Source organism: Chelmon rostratus, chromosome 17 (genome assembly GCF_017976325.1).
Source record: "Chelmon rostratus isolate fCheRos1 chromosome 17, fCheRos1.pri, whole genome shotgun sequence".
NCBI lineage: Eukaryota > Metazoa > Chordata > Actinopteri > Chaetodontiformes > Chaetodontidae > Chelmon > Chelmon rostratus.
The window spans coordinates 8,381,905-8,402,678 of NC_055674.1; the positions used below are offsets into that span (position 1 = coordinate 8,381,905).

At 46.4% G+C, this 20,774-nt stretch overlaps 1 protein-coding gene across 1 annotated transcript in view; it reads left to right on the plus strand.

Moving 5' to 3' along the window:
• Positions 1-20,081, plus strand: part of notch3 (notch receptor 3) — a 29,372-nt gene extending 9,291 nt beyond the window's left edge. The window contains exons 3-33 of the mRNA XM_041956251.1: positions 3,363-3,505; positions 3,616-3,951; positions 4,628-4,750; positions 4,858-5,091; positions 5,182-5,337; positions 5,430-5,615; positions 6,704-6,817; positions 8,002-8,115; positions 9,052-9,285; positions 9,462-9,572; positions 9,676-9,868; positions 10,015-10,160; positions 10,455-10,688; positions 10,825-10,977; positions 11,104-11,332; positions 11,475-11,676; positions 11,775-11,931; positions 12,031-12,215; positions 12,338-12,470; positions 12,583-12,840; positions 12,944-13,056; positions 13,185-13,714; positions 13,809-14,135; positions 14,226-14,365; positions 14,455-14,683; positions 14,834-14,924; positions 15,084-15,252; positions 15,337-15,641; positions 15,762-15,909; positions 16,021-16,118; positions 16,236-20,081. Of these exons, the coding sequence (XP_041812185.1) occupies positions 3,363-3,505; positions 3,616-3,951; positions 4,628-4,750; positions 4,858-5,091; positions 5,182-5,337; positions 5,430-5,615; positions 6,704-6,817; positions 8,002-8,115; positions 9,052-9,285; positions 9,462-9,572; positions 9,676-9,868; positions 10,015-10,160; positions 10,455-10,688; positions 10,825-10,977; positions 11,104-11,332; positions 11,475-11,676; positions 11,775-11,931; positions 12,031-12,215; positions 12,338-12,470; positions 12,583-12,840; positions 12,944-13,056; positions 13,185-13,714; positions 13,809-14,135; positions 14,226-14,365; positions 14,455-14,683; positions 14,834-14,924; positions 15,084-15,252; positions 15,337-15,641; positions 15,762-15,909; positions 16,021-16,118; positions 16,236-17,729 (7,285 nt within the window). The 3' untranslated portion in view covers positions 17,730-20,081. The remainder of the gene's footprint in view (positions 1-3,362; positions 3,506-3,615; positions 3,952-4,627; positions 4,751-4,857; positions 5,092-5,181; positions 5,338-5,429; positions 5,616-6,703; positions 6,818-8,001; positions 8,116-9,051; positions 9,286-9,461; positions 9,573-9,675; positions 9,869-10,014; positions 10,161-10,454; positions 10,689-10,824; positions 10,978-11,103; positions 11,333-11,474; positions 11,677-11,774; positions 11,932-12,030; positions 12,216-12,337; positions 12,471-12,582; positions 12,841-12,943; positions 13,057-13,184; positions 13,715-13,808; positions 14,136-14,225; positions 14,366-14,454; positions 14,684-14,833; positions 14,925-15,083; positions 15,253-15,336; positions 15,642-15,761; positions 15,910-16,020; positions 16,119-16,235) is intronic.
• The last annotated feature ends 693 nt before the right edge of the window (positions 20,082-20,774 follow it).

Sequence of the window (20,774 nt, forward strand, 5' to 3'; positions counted from 1 at the left end):
GTTTGTCCCATGAGCAAAACCGTGCAGTTGTTTCGGCTTAAAGTCTGGCAGAAGAGGTAGATGCCAGACACCCAGAGGCGCACTGACAGATGCGGACAGATGCATGGTACCGGGGCTGCAGCTGGCAGAAGTCCTCATATGTGTTGACACGGAGAGATTACCCACTCTGGCCATCCCTCCGCTGCACTCAAAGACCTCCTCCTCATCTGCTGCACTCTCTTCCTCAAAGGTCAGAAGTCGGCACTCACTAAATACGACTCAGGGGCCCATTGCACAACAGCAGTCTGCACCTGTCTTCCACATCCTCCACAAATAAGGCTGGACCCAAGCGAAGGCACAGTTCCTGTCCAACTTTTCCCAGAGGCAGTGGAATCCACGCGATTATAACGAGCCTGATAAGGAGACTCTCAAGTGCACAGGGACAAAGTTGCATGTCTTTCACAGTCTCTGCCCTGATAGCACTCTGATTTGTGTGTTATGGGAGTAGTATGTTGGCAGCGAGTCAGGTATAGACAAAAGAATGTGTGTTTTGGCTGCTCAGTTCAGTGTACATTTGTAAGAAAGGACAGATTATTTATCAGGCATAACTACGTTCGCCATTCTTACACACCCACTCATGCAGGGATATGTGCACGCAAATAAACACCAATGCACTTCATTCTCATTGCTTAAGACACATTATTCCAAATGCCTAGTAGTTAAGTATTTGTATTGCAACATCAACACGCTCTCTGATACGCTCTTCGGTACTTCCAAGAATGGGCAGTAAGTTATTCTCTGTCCACCGAGAGTCACAATGGTCTTTGGAGGACAACATCCTGTTAAGACTGTAGCTATTTGCCTTTCATCAGCAGTCAAATGCTCACATTACAGAGTGGTTCCAGAAGAATTTGACTGTTTGTATTTTTCAGCTCTATGATCAACTTTTTTCCTTTCAAAGCCCTCTTTGTGCCACATTTGTGTTTCATTTTTAGTGACACCCCAGATTCCAGACATAGTTAATTTGCCTCTAAATAAACCCAGCCAAGCCATGACAAATAGCCATGGGGACCATGGGTGGGGGGCGGGGAGGGTGATTGGTTAGGTGTCAGGCTTGCTTGTTCGTCTGTGAGGTTGCTAGGGCAACAGGGATTGTGCATTTCAGAGTGAGTGCAGTGTTTTCAGAGCAAGGGACGAGGGATTACAGGAAATATGACATGACATTCTTTCTGGACCAGACCACTCTCTCATCCTCTTCGTCGCTCTCTACACCAATTCCACCTTCTAAAGACCCTCTCTCCTGCAGAGCAGCCCCACCCTGCCCCCGGCAGCCTGAGTGACATTATCATCACAATTAGACGGGGGACCTCTGACATCTGACCTCTCAGCGCGTGAGAGGAGGGGGTTGTTGGGGGGATGAAGCCAAGCTGGCGTTCATGGGGCTTTGGGAGATAGAAGAGTAGCTGTAACAACTGTGCAAACTCCCTTTCAACATCACAACCAGTGCAGCTTCACTTCCAGACCAAGTCACACTGCCATAGTGCTGTAGTTGTACTGTAGTGCTGGAAAAAACTTCATTCCCAATGGAATTTACAGTTATTTCACTTAGATAGTTGATTTATTTCATATAACAACAAACCAATAAACACTTATTTTTTCTGCACTGTTATATGTATATGCACATTCACGAGTATTCGCCTGTGTGCCTCGCTCTTGCATGCTTTGCCGTGTGGTTCCTCCATTTCCTCCACTATTATCTTTGTAAAGCTGTAAAAAAGCCAAACAAAACTGAGTAGTCTCCAGTTTTTCTGAACCAGAGCAGAGCAGACAGAAAGAAAGCAGGCCATTTTAGTAAAAAACTAGATCTGGATCAGTTCATCCTCTTCAGCCTTACCTGGAGCTGCTCAGTCTTTTCGCTAAGGGCAAGAGAAAGGACATTTTTTTAGTCTTTGCTAGTCATAGTTTATTAGAGGGGGTCAAAAAAAGCACATCTAAAAAGTAAAAGATGAACTAACACCAGTGTGGTGGTCATGCTCCTGTAAAAGGGAACAGATGAAAACCCATTGTTGATCCTGCCCAGGGGTTCTTCTCCAATGAAAGAGAAGACAGAGCCCAAGGGCGGGCCAAAACCCAGCCGTCACTGCCCTGTCAACAGCATCAAACAGCCTGTTTGAAGAAGGGGCTTGTACCCATCCAGGGGCTCCACTGTGGGTGTAGAGTTACCAGCTCACACTGGACTGACTCCTCAGTGAGTCCAAACCTTCTCTACACTCCCATAGTACCTCTGCAGCGAGCTATAGGAAGCCCTGTTTGTATGTTTATCTCTACTTCTTCGTGGAGCAGTTATAGGTCAGGCTTGCACAGTGTCTACACAGCCTGAGAAGCTGATCAGCAGCAGCTTCAGCCGGCCACCTGTGTCTACACAGGATGCGTGCAGGCACAGTGTCGTGTAGGTCACCCATGTTTTGGCAGCACTCAGAGCCTCATACACAATCACTGTAGTTATGCATGTAAATGAAAGAAAATAGATTTGAAGCATAAAAATACACCTCATGTCACGTTACACATGTACAGCACGAGTGAAACGCAAGCCATTATGTGGCCTGTGTAGGCAGCTGTATTGATTAAAATAGAAGCATGTCTGTTCCACCAGATGGGCATGAAACAGACAACTGGAAAGCACGGCAGGAAGTCCTGATGTTTTGACAAATCGTTAATGTACTGATAATGCCCTGTTCTACTTATATAGTCACTAAGAGGAGGGTGTGTTGTTTCATTCAAATACTGCAGCTGCTTCTCCGATTCACTTAATGCGTGCTGTGTGTAGTCCTCATTTTTCTCATGTCAGTATTTTTTGGCAATTGTTGAGTTTCCAGACTGCTGTTTCTGGGTGTGTTCTTTTTCATATATGAGAACAGAAACAAGAGCTGAGGTGCGGAAAAACTCTAACAGAGGAGGAATGTTAGCTGACATGGAGAAACTGAGGCTTTCCAGCTGGAAATAACAGAATGCATGCCATGTGAAGCTTATGAGACACAGAGAGATGGCTTCCGTCCATCTTATATTTTAATATTTTGCTTGTGAGTGTATGTGGGTCTCATTCTATGAACAATGAATTGCATGATTTGTGCTTTTGGGGTAAGCTAAGTTAATGCAAATTCAATCCAAGGCCCAGAAGCATTACTCATGCCAAGGTATGAGTCAAGCAGCAGGCTGTGCCAAGGAGTCATTGGCCCCTGATTGCCGAACCTAGAACATGATGGGAATAGGGCTACATTAGGTTGCAGTGTAACAGCTCTGTCTTAAATGGCTGAGTGTGTCAGCTGATCTGTAGTCCAAAGACATACTAATGTGTGTGTGTGTGTGTGAATATGTTTCTCTAGATGTCGACCTGGATTCATTGGTCCTCTCTGTCAGCACCTGGATCCCTGTCATCGATCGCCATGTCTGAACGGAGCAGCTTGCAAGAGTCAGGTCGTCAGTGGTATCCCACAATACACCTGTGTGTGTCAAAGAGGGTTCAGAGGTACATCTGTCACTTATCTTATAACTTATCTTCATTAGAAAGGTCAGATCTGAGAAGGGAGATTGAAAGTGTCTATTTTAACCAAATGCAATTCACTATGTAATCTCCAGGCCAAGACTGCTCCCTCATTGACGCCTGTGCCACAAGTCCCTGTGCCAATGGGGCCCGGTGTGCCAATTGGAATAACCACTACAACTGTTCCTGCCCACCTGGCTTCCAGGGAAAAAACTGCCGCAATGACATCGATGAGTGCCGCAAGCCTGGCGTGTGTCTCAATGGTGGTCTCTGCATTAACACCCATGGGTCCTTCCACTGCCAGTGCCAACCTGGATACAACGGGCGCACATGTGAGGTGTCCACCCTTCCTTGTGCCCCATCTCAGTGCCTTAATGGGGGCACCTGTCGACAGACCAGTGACCATTCCTACGAGTGTGCTTGCCTACCAGGTATATAGCTCTCTGTCAGCATAACAGAACACACATGCACACACAAGCAAATTAAGGGTCAGTGTGCAGACCCTGCTGTTTTCCCAGGCTCTCAGCACAGTGCTGGAGGCATACAGATTTTCCCAGCCTGATGACGTAGCTGTTAGTGCTGTTGCTGGGATTTACTCCTCTGTCCCAGGTCAGCTTCCTGTGTGCTATTAATAGCTACTGATGGGAGATGGGATGGTGGGAGAGTTGAGGAGGCAGCCCGTCGGCGCTCTACTCCCCTCTGCTCTGTTCACAACAGAAGGAATTTACTTTATGGACCTTCTGGTTTCCCACTGGGGAGCTGACAGGAAATGTCTCTTGCCAGAGAGGAAGTCATTGAAACTGTGAAGATTATAAAACAAGCAAACACTGCAGGGAGTGCGGACCTCTAAAGCAGGCAGGAGTCATGGCTGTTGCTGGCATCGTATGGGAACCATCATGAGAAGATGTAAACAATCAGACACCCTCTGAACCTTTTTACTGCCCACACTGCCCCAAACCTCCTCCAGTGTGGGAAATATGACTCAAAGTTATGAGTAGAAATGTTTAGTGTCTGGGACAGGGACCACTGAATGTTTAACAAACTCTCAGTTTGTATGTGTTACTCTGTCTGTGTATCACAAGTCTTTGCTCTCTCCCTCTGTCTCAGGGTTTGAGGGACACAACTGTGAGAATAATGTGGATGACTGTCCAGGTCACAAGTGTATGAATGGAGGAATATGTGTGGACGGAGTCAACACCTACAATTGCCAGTGCCCACCAGAGTGGACAGGTACAGCTCCAGTTACATCATATATACATATATAGTCTACAGTATACACATATCTATATATATCATGATGAGAGTGTGTGAGCCAATATGTAATCTCACCACACTAGGGCAATACTGTGCTGAGGATGTCAACGAGTGTCTCATGCAACCAAACGCCTGCCATAACGGGGGTACTTGCTTCAACACCATTGGCGGTCATACCTGTGTTTGCGTCAACGGTTGGACTGGAGATGACTGCAGTGAGAACATTGACGACTGCGCCATAGCCGTTTGCTTCAATGGTGCCACCTGCCATGACCGTGTAGCATCCTTCTTCTGCGAGTGCCCAGTTGGAAAGACAGGTAAGTGTGTTTATCAGATGGCCTCTGCACCCCTCTTGGTCCTGGCTGCTAAATTTTAAATGATGGACTTGTGTTTAACTTTCTCCACAGGTTTGCTGTGCCACCTTGATGATGCATGTGTGAGTAACCCCTGCAACGATGGCGCAGTGTGTGACACCAACCCTCTTAACGGCCGCGCCATTTGCACCTGTCCTGCTGGCTTTGTAGGAGGTGCTTGCAACCAGGACATGGATGAATGTTCGATCGGTAAGCCTGCTGGGGTTTGTTTGGGGTTTTTTTTGTTTTTTTTCTTTGTCTTTTCTTTGAGTGTTGACTGATCCCCAACTTTCTACCTGCAGGTGCCAACCCGTGTGAGCATTTTGGGAAATGTGTGAACACAGAGGGCTCCTTCCAGTGTCAGTGCGGTCGGGGATATGCCGGCCCACGTTGTGAGATTGACATCAACGAATGCCTGTCCATGCCCTGCCAGAATGATGCCACTTGCCTGGACCGCATTGGAGAGTTCACCTGCATCTGCATGCCAGGTATTCAGACCTGTTAAATTGCACTTCAGCACTAAAACACTACAGAACACCTCAATTAAGCCTGATGTAATTCACATGGGACAGTCCAAAACCAATAGCAGAGTGGAACAACTGATTATTTAAACTTGACCTTCTAAAGTAGCATTATCTGCAGTGCTGCCATACTGACTGCCAGTGTAGACTGTTATGTAATACGTTCCCATTGACGCTGGGGGTATGGAGCCACTGCTCTACTCCCAGTGCACTGTACAGGCCAGACAGGGTATTAGTTTGGACTAAGTGATGGTTTGGACATTCAGTGACAAAAACACAGTGAAACTCTCACGCACGGTCCTACATGCATCCTGGGGTTTTGGGAACTATACAAATTAGAGCTGGGAGTCGGGTCTATAGGACTGGATGTGAGAGAGGGCCAGCAGTTAGGGGGAGGAGTGTGCTGTGAATACTAATGAGTGGTAGAGTGGTGGGAATGGAGCGGAACAATAGGGCCCCTCTGTGCTCCACTTTGCACCCCTCATACACACAGAGAGGGAAAGAGGCCTTTTCCCAGAGCCTCTCCCCCTCCCCCTTCATTTCCAGAGACAGACCCTTCCTCATCACCCTCCTCATCATCAGCCAGCCTGGCAAAGCTCATGTGGAGCTGCTGATTATTTCTGATTCCACGCTAGCCTCTCCCCAGGGGCAGCACTCTGATCCACACTCTATTTCACCTCAATGAAGGAGCCCTTCATAGTTTGCTAACGCAGAATGTATTACATGCATCTGGTGAATGCGCCACTGACCCAGGGAGGGGTAAGGGTCCGTGGACAGTAGGGTGTGGTGATTTCAGGTCAGTAGACTGGGAACACTGGGGATGCTCCAGGGATCTTTTATTCCATCCTGTGGCTCAGCAGAGACCAGTGTCAAAAACACCGAGGCCTCCCATGAGAGAAAAGTTCCCCACAGATTCTTTCCTCGTCGCAAAGAATACACACAATCACGTGGACCCTGTTCTGGCTTGCACGGACATACCCGTTCATAAAAACTGAAAATAGTGAATCTGCTTCAACTGCAAAAATGTGAATTCACTTTGAACTTCTGTCTTTCAGGCTACATGGGGACTTACTGTGAGATTGACGTAGATGACTGTGAGAGTAACCCATGTGTGAATGACGGCATCTGTCGGGACATGGTCAATGGCTTCACATGCACCTGCCAGCCAGGTAAGACTATTTTTTTGACTGACTTTAATTTCTATTCCTGTTAACAACTCCAATTCAGTGACGGCGGCAGTGAGATCAGAAAGCCAAAGTTTAAATGTCCCCAGAACCAGAGGAGGGAGGGTCAGCCTTGCTACTTCTGCCTTCTGGTGTTTAGAGCCACCACTCATATAAAAAGGCAGGCCCAAAAGGCTGCCTATCCTCTCCTCATGCCTGAACAAAGACACTATTGTGACCCCCGCCCCCCTCCTCTGTGGAATGTGGAGGGGACAGCAGTCTCCCTCATCCTGCCCTGGTGGTGGTGGGGAACAGCAGTCCTACTAATGAAATTCTTTTCCAGGTCCGCAATTTACATCTGGGACAGACGTCCCCCTCCACCCCCCATCTAGCTATTGAGCCGGTGGAGCTGATGCAGGAAGGCGGGGGGTGTTCCCTAGAAGAGAAAACAATCCCATGTCTCCTCTACCCCCCACACACACACTCTTTTTTTTTGTCTTTTTTTGCAGCCCAAGCACCAACACACAGACCATCTTGACACTGTTAATCAACTGAGCAGTGTGCTACCAATGCACCAATTCACCCCTGTCTGGGCACTGTGCCCACTGATTTCAGGCCTGCTCAGTTTCTCAAGCTTTTCAAGCTAGTAGATTTTAGATGTTATATTTATTATTATTAATGCAGTTGATGTTTTTGTTGTTGTTGATGTTACAAAGGAGCTTCTCCACACATTCCACATAAAATATTATAAATAACAGAGTCCTCACGTTCCAGTGGAGAGAAGGCATTCTGCAGACAATCAAAAATGTAGCATAACTTCAAGTGAGCTGAAGCTGCATAAGTTGCATTTTGCTGATATGATTATATCTGCGGATATTCCATACCACCTGATAGTAATACTGATTTATTTTCAGATCCACCTTGCATGCATTAGGTTGTAACTCTCCCCTCAAAAACATTATCAAGGTCACAGGTTTTCCTGTGCATTTTGTAGTGGTCATCTCCGCACTGGTCCAAGTGCACAGATGACATGTCTTTAACCAGTCGAGACGCACTCAAACCAGACGTCACTAACCTATCTGAAGACCTCTGCCCTTCTGAGAAGAGACAGAACTGCCCTCTGACCCGAGCGTGGACCCTTCCACTGGACCTTCTTTCTGACCCTTCACCTCTGTGTTTGCATGTCCCAGGGTTTACCGGCACCATGTGTCAGATCGACATAGATGAGTGCGCCAGCACACCCTGCCAGAATGGAGCAAAATGCTATGACCGGCCCAATGGGTTCGAGTGCCGCTGCGCTGAAGGTAAGGACTTCTGTACCTAGTGTTGTCACTTAGAAGTTGTTCAGTAGTGCACAGCTCAAGATGTCTTCCCAGGCAGAAGAGCAGATGAGCCTTAACCACTTGTTGGGCGGTGTTTGGTCTTTGTTAAGTGTTCAGTGTTTTGGGGGGTCAGCTATTTCTCTGGACGTCTGCTGGCCAAGCAGACTGACTTGAGGCCCCTAATCCCACTCCTTCCTTCATCGGCTCTCAGGATCATGGGGTCACTGAGGACCAGCAGTTGCCAAGAAAGGAGCCCTGGTCATCACCCCGACATCTGTTCATCTGTTAAACCCCCACACACCACCTTATGCTGCATCTTAACTTTCATTCCTTCACATTCATGTCCATGTCCATGTTTGAAAACAAGCCCAGATACAGTGAGCTACAGTAAAGTTTGTCGCAAAGGCTCCATGTATGAGCTGTCTGTGTGTATACATTGATATTTAACATGTTTATTTGGAGCTGTGCCTACAAAGGAGCCTGCTTCATTGTTTCAGTGGCCAGCTGCTTGGTATTCCCTGTGTTTGTGGGCCCCTTCTGTTGAGTGAAGTGGCTCTGTTTGACGTGGTGCAGTCTATTGTTCCCTCCGCCACTGAGAACAAAAGCAGGACTGGGAGGCCTGTGTAGGGCCCTTCTTTACTGCTTTGCCCAACTCAGCACTGCACTACACACATACCACACAAACCAACACACAGACACCGTCGACATGGAAACCACAGTGATCAGAACCCAAAACTGTAGAAAAAGTGGGGAAACAGACAAGTTAAATGAAGTAACAAATGAATTAGGGAAAAAGGGGGAAATCTGTTTCAGAATGGAAAAGGAAAAGCCAGGCTCTGGTTCCTGATTGAAGCTTTGCTGCATCTGATGACCAGAACCTTGACATCAGTCTCTATTGATGTTTTTTTTCCTCTGTAGGTTATGAAGGGACACTCTGTGAGAATAATATCAACAACTGTCAGCCTGACCCATGCCACCATGGTACCTGCGTAGATGGCATTGCCAGCTACACCTGTAACTGCGATGCTGGCTACACAGGCTATCGCTGCGAGAACCAGCTCAACGAGTGCCACAGCAACCCTTGTCAAAATGGGGGCAAATGTGTGGACCTGGTAAACCAGTATATCTGCCAATGCCAACATGGGACCTCAGGTAAGACAGAAAACTCTTTAACACATAGTCAGACCTTTTTAATTCAAACCTTTGAATTAATCTTTTACGAAATGAAAACATCTAATTTCCTTTTACATTTTCTATACTAAAGTGTATTTTACACCAGTGTTCAAATGATTACAGTATTTCTAAAAGCCTCTTCTTTGTCAACATAGGCACAAACTGTGAGATAAACTTTGATGACTGTGCCAGTAGCCCATGTGACTATGGCATCTGCAAAGATGGCATCAATCGTTATGACTGTGTTTGCAAACCTGGCTTTACTGGTAAGCCACTCCGAAAGTGAAACCACAAATTTGCAATGAAAAATCAGTCCTCACTGGATATGTCAACAAACACACTGATTATGTCTAACATGTCTCCTGCCAGGTCCCAAGTGTAACGTGGAGATAGATGAGTGTGCATCTAGCCCCTGTAGGAATGGGGGGACATGTGTGGATGAGGAGAATGGATTTCACTGCCAGTGTCCTGAGGGCTTTAAGCCCCCTTACTGTTACTCCCAGGTGGATGAATGCGGCAGCAGCCCATGTGTCCATGGCTCGTGCAGGGATGACATCAACGGGTATGAACTGTCACAGCATTTGCCACAGTTCAGAGTGATTCATATGGCTGTGTGGTATCAGGGAGAAACTTGGCATGGCCACCATACAATGTTGTTTCAACTTGTACCTCAATTCGTTGTTACTGACTGTGCTCCCGTATTTCCAGTTACCGCTGTGACTGTGAGCCTGGATGGGTGGGGAAGAACTGTGACCTGGACAGGAACGACTGTTTGCCGAGTCCCTGCCAGAATGCTGGCACGTGCATCGACCAGCTCAATGGCTTCACCTGCAAGTGTCGCCAGGGCTTCAGAGGTGAGAGGGTGGCATAGTTGCACAACACACAGTAATCACTGGAGCAGTCAATGTTAAAAAGTCCAGTACAAAGAGAGGAATACACATATGTAGCACATGCAGTCATAACTGAGTATTTAACAGACTTAATAGACATCTTTTAGTCAAGATTATTCCCACCATGTCGTCCATGTTTTCCTTCCTCTCAGTGACAATTGTCTACCACCCCCTAGTGGTGTATTAAAAATATGCAGATACATTACCAGTGTCAGGCCAAGTCTCAGGCTCATCAAGTCCTCTCTACCGCTCCAACAGGTAACCTCTGCCAGGTGAACATCAACGAATGTGCATCCAGTCCCTGTCTCAACAAGGGTACTTGTGTGGATGGTGTGGCAAGTTTCACCTGTCTGTGTGAGCTTCCCTACAGTGGACCCACCTGTGCTGAGGTCCTCACCCCATGCTCACCAAACCCTTGTGCCAATCATGCTGTCTGCGCACACACACCAGACTACTTGGGCTATAAATGTAACTGCCAACCAGGGTGGCAAGGTTAGCAAATTTTGTACTAATGATCTCTGTGCCTGCTCATCTGTTGTGAGATAATCTGTCCGGAAGCTTTTCAGAAAGTCTAAACATGTATGATCCTGAGTTTAACTTTACTGTACCCTTCTTTTGCATTCCCCAGGTCAGTTGTGTAACATAGATGTGAATGAATGCATCTCAAACCCCTGCAAGAACCGCGGGACCTGCACTAACACACTTGGAGGCTTCCTGTGCTCCTGCAGAGCTGGATATACTGGCCTGACCTGTGAAACAGACATCAATGACTGTTCTCCTAGTGAGTGGTCATGTAATATTAGCATTCTGAACTACTATAATTTTTCGTTGCTGTCAAACACAATACCAGGTCCAGATGCCATGCACATTTACTGACCAAAGTCATCCTCTCCTTTTGTGCAATCAGATCCATGCCTAAGTGGAGGTTCCTGCACAGATGGGGTGAACTCCTTCCACTGTAGCTGCCTGCCAGGCTTCACTGGACCACGCTGTGCCTTAGAGATCAATGAATGCCAGAGTTCCCCCTGCAAAAATGGAGGCACATGCACAGACTATGTTAACTCCTACACCTGCACCTGTAGGCCTGGCTTTACTGGCATCCACTGCGAAACCAACATCCCTGATTGCACTGAAAGGTGAGTGTGTGTTTCTGTTTTGATCATGTAGATATCTCATGTTGTACTTTATTAACCTGTTCATATGCACATGTACATACAAGTACTGAATATGACAATGACACTGCAAAATTTAAATCCATATTTTTACTCGTATCGACAGCTCTTGCTTCAATGGAGGGACGTGCACAGATAAAATCAATGGCTATTCCTGTACCTGCCGCTCGGGCTTCACTGGCTCCCACTGCCAGTACGAGGTCAATGAGTGTGACTCCCAGCCCTGCCTCAACGGCGGCATCTGTCAAGATGCCCTGGACACCTTCCGTTGTTCCTGTCCTAGGGGCTACACCGGCAACCGCTGCCAGGTACACACACACTCAAAGACACTCTTGAAAGGTCTTGTTAAGGCCTTGAGTCTTAGATTAAGAAATGCTGACAGGTTCTCTACCTCTTGCCTACCCAGACTCCAGTTGACTGGTGCAGACGCTCATCTCCCTGCCAGAATGGAGGACGCTGTCGGCAAAAGGATGCTTCCTTCATCTGTGATTGTACTAATGGCTGGTCTGGACGTTACTGTGACATCCCTAGGGTCTCCTGTGAAACAGCTGCTCGCCAGAGAGGTATTTTTATGTTCTGTACGCAATGACATTTGAACTCTCTGCCTGTGTTTGTGGTGTAACTGAATAATTAAAATATTTCTCACAAATCTTTCTAATCAGGCCTCCAGACAGATGAGCTTTGCCACCATGGTGGTCACTGTGTCAACACTGGGAATACTCACTATTGTAAATGTCCTGCTGACTACACTGGAAGCTATTGCGAAAGCCAAGTGGATCACTGCGAAGACAAACCCTGCCGCAATGGCGCCACCTGCAGGGGATATGTGGGAGGGTACCAATGTGATGTGAGTCCATTGCCTTGTCGATATTATGTGCTTCTCTGTCAGATTTCAGCAAAATCAGCATTCACATGGCGCTTCATCACACCTGTAGAGATTATGTAGTTGACATCTGCATGTCATTACAGTGTATGCCAGGATATACAGGACAGAACTGCGAGATAGAGATCAATGAGTGCCAGTCTCATCCTTGCCAGAATGGAGGCACTTGCATTGATCTTGTGGGACATTACATCTGCTCCTGCCCTCCTGGCACACTGGGTATGCAAGCACATATTCAACAGAAACCTGTTTTTTACTAAAGAGACTTAACTATATGTGAATAAAAGATAGTAAATACATTGTAGTATTTAATAAATCTCTCCTTTTAAAGGTGTTCTCTGTGAGATCAATGAAGATGACTGTTCTCCACCCCTGAGGCTGCGCAGTGCTCCTCCTAAGTGCCTAAATAACGGCACTTGTGTGGACAGAGTCGGCGGATACCGTTGCAATTGTCCCCCTGGATTCACAGGAGAAAGATGTGAGGGAGACATAAATGAATGTCTATCTAACCCTTGCAATCCCTCCAACAGTCTTGACTGCATCCAGCTGCCTAATGACTACCAATGTGTCTGCAAGCCTGGTTTCACAGGTAAGACAACTGGGGGCTTCCCCGGGCCTCTCAATGGGAATTATCTTGGTATCAAATACTGTCTTCCAGTGGCAGAGCTTTACCATCAATATGTTGTTTTTAGGTCGGAGGTGTCAAAGCAGGTTCAGTGTCTGTGAGTCTCAGCCTTGCCAGAATGGAGGAGCCTGTTCTGTATCCAGCAGCTCTGCACTGGGATACACCTGCACATGTCAGCTTGTAAGTGTACATTCACATTAAGGGTATAACACATCATTTGATTTTTTTTAGTTTGTGCATTATAGCTTTTCTTTTTTTGTGTTGGGAAGTTCACAATGTAACTGCTTAAATGACATATATATCTTTAGGGTTATACTGGGCCCAATTGTGAAAGGAGCATGTCCTGTCGGGAGCTGTCCTGCTACAACGGAGGTAGCTGTGCACTTACCACAAGGGGGGCACGCTGCACCTGCCTGCCTGGTTATGGAGGGCCCCAGTGTCAACACCGCAGTAATGAAGGCTGCTCCTCCCAGCCCTGCCGAAATGGAGGATTATGCACAGAAGAGACCAGCTTCCCGTTCTTCCACTGCCAGTGTCCCAGTGGCTGGATAGGTATACAGTGTGAGCAGAGCAGCAGATCCCTTGAGCTCCCGGCACCCTCATGCCCTCTAGCAGACTGTCATGCCAAAGCCAATGATGGTGTTTGTGACAAGGAATGCAACACATTTCCTTGTCGCTGGGACGGCGGTGACTGTTCTCTAGCAATAAACCCCTGGGCTCATTGTGCAGACCCTCGCTGCTGGCGCGCCTTCAACAACAGCCAGTGTGATGAGGCCTGCAACAATGCTGACTGCCTGTTTGACAACTTTGACTGCAAAAACAAGGAGAAAGTTTGCAAGTGAGTTTAGTTTTGTTTAACTGTTCTAGAATTTGTCTTTTCTGTACTGATCTAAGAAGACTTGAGCTGATCCTTCTGTTTCTGTCATCCCCAGTCCAATATATGAAACCTACTGTATCGACCACTATGGTGATGGACTGTGTGACCAAGGCTGCAACACAGAGGAGTGTGGCTGGGATGGCTTTGACTGTGCGGTAAAGGTTCCAGAAGACCTTGCTGATGGTGTCTTGGTTTTGGTTGTCCTACTGCCTCCAGAGGAGCTTCTCCGCACCAGCACAGCTTTTCTGCAGAAATTGAGCGCTATCCTTCACACTACTCTGCGCTTTCGGCTGGACCACAATGGAGAAGCCATGATCCGCCCCTACACCCGCCGAGAGGCACGCCTCAAGCGGGAGCTGCAGCCTCAACAAGAGGTCATCGGGTCAGTCAGGCATATGGTTGACACACAGCTGTAGTCTTTCATGTAGATTGTACATTACACTAATCAGCTACCTCATTGCTATTCCTATAGCTCCATAGTGTACCTGGAAATAGACAACCGCTTGTGCACTGAGGACTGCTTCCCTACAGCTGACAGTGCTGCAGAGTACCTGGGAGCCTTGTCAGCTGTTGAAATGCTCCGCTTCCCTTACCCAATCAGAGAAGTCCGTGGTGAGTAGGGATGCTTAAAGAGCACAAAACGATCTAGTAAGACTAATGAGGCACAAGTGTGTGATTACTACTTTGTCTTCTCACCACAGGTGAAAGGATTCCACCTGACTTTGACACAATACCGCAATGGGGCAAGCTGATGCTGGTGGGGCTAGCTTCTCTTTTCCTGCTGGTCATCCTCGTGATAGGCATGTTGATTGCCCGAAGAAAGAGAGAACACAGTACCCTTTGGTTCCCCGAGGGCTTCTTCCTTAAGAAGGAGCCCAGCAGCAACAAGAACCGCAGGGAACCCGTGGGCCAGGATGCTCTGGGAATGAAGTAAGTTATTTCTGTGCAAATGTTAACACTAATGTTGTTGTTGGCACTGAATTGCTTCAGCAGTACGATGTGGAATTGCTTTAGGAATTGGTTTTGAAATTGAATTTGTTTCCTTGTGCTCACATGTTTAACATATTAATCTGTAAACAGGCACATGCCTAAAACTGTGGAGGAATCTCTCCTCGGAGATCACAGTGACCAGTGGATGGACTCAGACTGCCCAGAGGCAAAAAGACTCAAGGTCAGTTACACAACTTCTTTACAATTATAAATCATCCTCATCAATTTACTTACACACTAGCACAAGAGCGCATATGTACATTTTATACCAGGATTTCAGCCTGCCTTTAGTAGTTTACTGAAAAAAATGAAGCTGAGTTTTCTTGTTCTGTGAGTTCAGGTTGAAGAGCCGAGTATGCTCTCAGACAGTGAAGATGCAGTGGACAGCAGGCAGTGGACTCAGCATCACCTTGCAGCTGCAGACATTCGTGTGCCTCCCACCATGGCCCTCACCCCACCTCAAGGAGAGTTTGAAAGCGACTGCATGGATGTTAACGTCCGAGGCCCAGGTTGGTAGTGAGAAAATCTTTCAGGGTATCGTCTGTTAAACTGAAAATTTGAACTCACCCACGCCTGTTTTCATCTCCCCCCAGACGGTTTTACACCTCTGATGCTGGCATCATTCTGTGGAGGCGGATTAGAGCCTGAGATAGCAGAGGAGGAGGAGAATGAGGAGTGTTCAGCCAACATCATCTCTGACCTCATCTACCAGGGCGCATCCCTTGCTGCGCAAACAGACCGCACTGGCGAGACAGCGCTCCACCTAGCCGCCCGATATGCACGTGCTGATGCTGCTAAAAGGCTGTTGGATGCCGGGGCAGATGCCAACGCTCAGGACAACACAGGACGTACGCCGCTACATGCTGCAGTGGCTGCTGACGCACAGGGCGTTTTCCAGGTAAACAAACATCAACATGTACTGCTTATTGGCTACATCAGTGGTAGAAATGAATATAACTTATTTTAGTACTTGTTGTATAAATTGTAACGTCGAACCCAATATTTTCCATCCTCCTAGATCCTGATCCGAAACCGGGCCACAGATCTTGACTCCCGCATGTACGATGGCTCCACTGCGCTGATCCTGGCAGCACGGCTGGCAGTAGAGGGCATGGTAGAGGAACTCATCACTTGTCATGCTGATGTCAATGCAGTTGATGAATTGGGTAAGTGTGCATGGAATTTTTTCGCTCCAGTGAGTGTCCTGTTGCAGATGTTCCTGTTTTGTGATAGCATTCACTGAAACGATGGATCTCATTGTTTGTCATCTCTTTCAGGTAAATCTGCTTTGCACTGGGCTGCTGCAGTGAACAATGTGGATGCCACTATTGCCCTGCTGAAGAATGGTGCAAACAAAGATATGCAAGATCTCAAGGTATGACACTTACTTGTTCTGTTTTAACCACACGTCTGCATCAGCATGACTTCAATATAGATATAGTTGTAGCTAACAAAGCCTCTGTTTGTTTTGTTGCCCTGTTTTTCTTTTCAGGAGGAGACTCCTCTGTTCCTTGCAGCCCGTGAGGGCAGCTGTGAGGCTGTGAGGGTGCTGCTGGCTCACTTTGCAAACAGAGAGATCACAGACCATATGGACAGGTTGCCAAGGGACATTGCTCAGGAGCGTATGCATCACGACATTGTGCAACTTCTTGACGAATACAACACAGTAAGGAGTCCCCAGGGCCATGGAGGGGCTGGACACCACCTCACTGGGGGACACACCCTGTCTCCTCTCATGTGCCCACCCAGTGCCTTCCTACCGAGTCTGAAGAACACCCCACAAGGCAAGAAGAACCGCCGGCCTGGGGCCAAGGGTTCTAGCCTGGGAGGCCAACATGCTGCCAGTTTGAAGGAGTCGGTCAAGGCCCGCAATAAGAAGCTGACCTTGGACATGCAGAGTGCCTTACTGGAGAGCTCAGTTACCCTGTCCCCAGTCGACTCACTGGACTCACCCCACGGGGGAGCTAGCAATGCTGGCTACATCACCAACCCCACTTCTCCTGTGGCCATGCAGTCACCAGGGCTCTTCCACTCCTCCATGTCTGTCCCAAACACCCCAATGGTACATAATAGCTTGTTGGAAGGAGGTGGCCCCTTTGCTGTGTCTCTAGCCCAACTCAATGACCTGGGAGCTGGAGGAATGTCCTTGCAGGGACGCGTCTCCATGGCTTCAGATGTCAACCACGGGTATGTGCTGAGTTCAGGCCAGATGGGGCTCAACATGGGCATGGTCAGTCCGGTCAGTGTGCCCTTTGACTGGCACAACCGGATGCCCCCCTCCTCCCAGTGTGGTCAGCAGGTGGTGAATCTCGTGCAGAGTAGCCAGGCAGGCATGCACCCCCAGAGCCCGGCCATGCAGCAGCAGAACATGCTGATGCACCAACAGCAGATCTACCGTAATACCATGCTACAGCCCACACCTGTTACCTCCACACCCACTATCAGCCCAGTCAAGCTGCCCTCTATTGCTGAGCAGCAGCAACAACAGCAGCAGCAGCAGCTCATCAACCATACCATCACCAACCAGCAAAGCATGACCCGTATGGGCACCTCTACCCCACCAACACCCCAGACCTCCCAGCCCCCACCATCCTTCTTCCAGCAGCAGCAGATGCCTCAGCAACCCTCTCAGCCCCAGCCTTCTGCTCAACCCCCACAGGCAGCCACACCAGCAGCCCAGCCCACTCAGGCTCTACCCTCCCAGCCTAGTGGCAGCACTGCAGGAACGGAGGATTACCCAACCCCTCCCTCCCAGCACAGCTACTCATCCGCACTAGATGCCACGCCCAAGCATTACCTCCATTTGCCCAGTGAGCATCCATATCTGACCCCCTCCCCAGAGTCTCCTGAGCCCTGGTCCAGCCCCTCTCCTCACTGCGTCTCCGACTGGTCAGATTCCACACCCAGCCCAGCAGTTGCTGGCCCTGCCCAGACCCAAATTACTCAAATCCCAGAGGCCAATGGCAAGATGCAGGTGTTTGCGTGAAGGTCTCAAAGCCCCTGCTTGAAAAGGGACCTGGGGTAAAATAATTTGTGGACTGGCTCTTGGGCCTGTCTGTGTTCATATATGTCAGCCTGTTTCCAAGATTTTCATTGGATTTGGATTGACTATGTCTATCGCAAGGACCGTCTGCTAGTGATTTTTGCAGAGAAAAAAAGTAAAGGGAAATGTGTGTTGTCTGGAAAGAAACAGCAGACAATTTAATGAAGTAATTCTGTCACGGATGGACTTGTTTTTTATTATAAAAAAAAAAAGTATATGAAGAAAACCAAGTCTTTCATTTCAAAGACTTAGGGTGCTCTCCTGGAAACTAACAAACATTTAAAAAGTAGACAAGAGAAAAAAGTAAAATGTTGAAGGGAATTCATTTATTTTTATTTATTGTTTTTGTCTCTCTGAACTGCTTTTTTACTGCTCTTTCTGTCCTAATGTGCCAGCCCCTCCTATTTTATGTGGCCTATATTTTTATTTAGCCAGTATGGCGAGTGATGGTAAAGGAATATAATTCATCATTCAGACCAGTTAACAGACAGAAAGAGGAATTTTCACCTCTCTTGACCGATATTTATTTAGGCCAACAACAGCTGGTTCAGATGATAAACTGGTTCTAGCAAATATATATTAAGAGTTGCTCAGTAGTGATATGATTGAATTGTGGTAATTGATTACTTTCTATATGAGTATTATGAATAAGAATGTAGATGAGTGTCTCTGAAGCACTTCAAGTGACCGGCCTCAAAGGGCTAGTGTGGGTCAAATACAACATTTAACAACAGAGGATATTTATGATATATTGGTGACATCTTCCTCATGACCTTTCAAAATAAATCAGCAGAGTAAAGTAAGTTTTAGGTGTAACGGTCCCATTTCAACTGTAGTTTCTCACTGACTCTGCAGGACTCCTCAGTTTTACTGTCAGCCCTGTTACCGTTAGTTTTGAAGCTCGTTTTCATTCACTTTAAGAAACTGTTTCAAACTGAGAATTGTTTGCCTTTAAAATCAGCCTCTCACTGCCCTTTTTAGCGTGTTTTTTATTTTATTTTTTTGTTCCATTTGTTTTATACGCTGTATATTTGTGAAAACCATGGATACCTTTTTTTTTTTTTTTAAACATCACTTCGGATGTACTAAGCTATGCTTATCAGCTGCTATTTTATATCACTCTTCCCTGCAAACATTCCACCATTTTGCCTGTCTTGTTGAGTCTAGACGCTGTGCCTTTCGGCAGCATCCAACACAGAGAACCAGATGACAGACAGGTAGAAGTTTAATTTGTTCAGCCTGCATCATGTCCTTCACTGGACTAAATGGAAAAATTCCTGGACTATCTGTAGCAGTTGAGATCTCGTTGACACTCTCGCCTCGTCTCTGGTAGTGTCTGTGGCGGAGTAGTGGTCAGTGTGAGCGTGTGGCTGCTGGGCTGTGACTGCTTATGCCCTGTCACTCCTCAGGGAGGTGTTTTATGGCATGCAGTGGGACAGTTCCCCTTGCATCTACAGTAGCTTCCAGTCCAGGGGCCGCGGAGTTGCATCTTAAGATGATTGTTAGAAGAGACTGAAGGAAAGAACACTACTGTGTAGTGCTGCGGCCTTTAACTTTTTACAAAATTCTGAGATGACACTCCCAGTCATCCAGCTAACCTTGTGTCATGTTTGACCTGCTCTTTATCCCCACGTGACCTGAGTGTGTAGTTTAGAGGTCTTCTTCTCCTTAATGTACTGAGGACATTTCAGCATAAAGTCAATTGATAAAAGTAGAAATTTGAGAAAGTAACCACTGCATTTTCATCTTGTGACATCCTGAACAGAAATGAGTAGGCCACCACCTCTAGCTGTTATTTGTGGTGACCTAACAAAACCCCTAGTTGTGTCATAGACTGAGTTTCTGATCTGTCATTCATTGTTGTATCCTGTTCATTATAGACTCAGCCTGTTTTTTGTTTGTTTGTTATTTTTATATATAACTGGTCTTTCAATTTCCCTACCAGGTCGCACTAAGTGTTTTGTACATTTCAACCTCCCAACTTCTGTTTGTAAATATGTTTGTTCTGGGTAGATCTTTGCTTGAGAAGTCTTATGTTTCTAAAATGATTGTTATGTACTAAAAAGGACAAAAATAAAATGTACTTCATTTAGCATTATTTGAAGCTGAGGCTGTGACTGATATTTTATTGGTCTTGTTATTAGAACAGTCATAGATATTTTCTATCATTATTAATTTCTATACTTGTTTAAAAGTAGTTCAAAATCATTGTACATAAAACCTTTCCACGGTTTTCTTTTTACAGTCAAAAGTTGTAAAATAAGTTACTTATAATAAAACCTGTAGGGAACTACATCTTTGTGTCCTCGTGTTCAGTGATTGTTTCATATTTTAAAGGAGGCTGTTCATTAATTCAGGTCCTCATAATCATTAAAATAAGACTGAAAATGCAATTATGAACAGTTTTATAGTGTTAAATGTTACTCTTTCTGCTCAATATAGCATTTCTGATTTTTGTGGGTAATACTGTATTGACTGCATCTTATTCTTAGTCGCCAGCCTAAAAAATACCACAACAATGAACAAACACCTTGGTCTGTCTGCATCAACAAAATTCACTTCTATATATATAAATGTGGTAGTTTCAATATCTGGGTCAGCAGAAGTACAAGTGTAATTTAGGAGTAAAAGGCTCAGTACGCTACGGCCATTACAAAATAACCTAAGACCTTGGAAAAATCAATTTCTTTTTTCTTTTTGGAGGAAATTCACTAAATGGACACACAAAGGCCAGGACACTCATTTGGGTCAGTCAATCAATTTGGTGACTTGGTAAGAACATAAATATTCTTTGAAAGCGATCGCAAGGAAGATAAGACCCAAACATAATCATAACTAACAACAAACTATTTGTTTGTTTGTTTGGCAGTCTGCTTGATAACAGGATACATTATATACAGTATGGTAATATTAATCACTACTTTACTAGTTTTGTAATAAGATTACACCAAAACACAATATAACATACACACAGTTTGTGTATTCTTG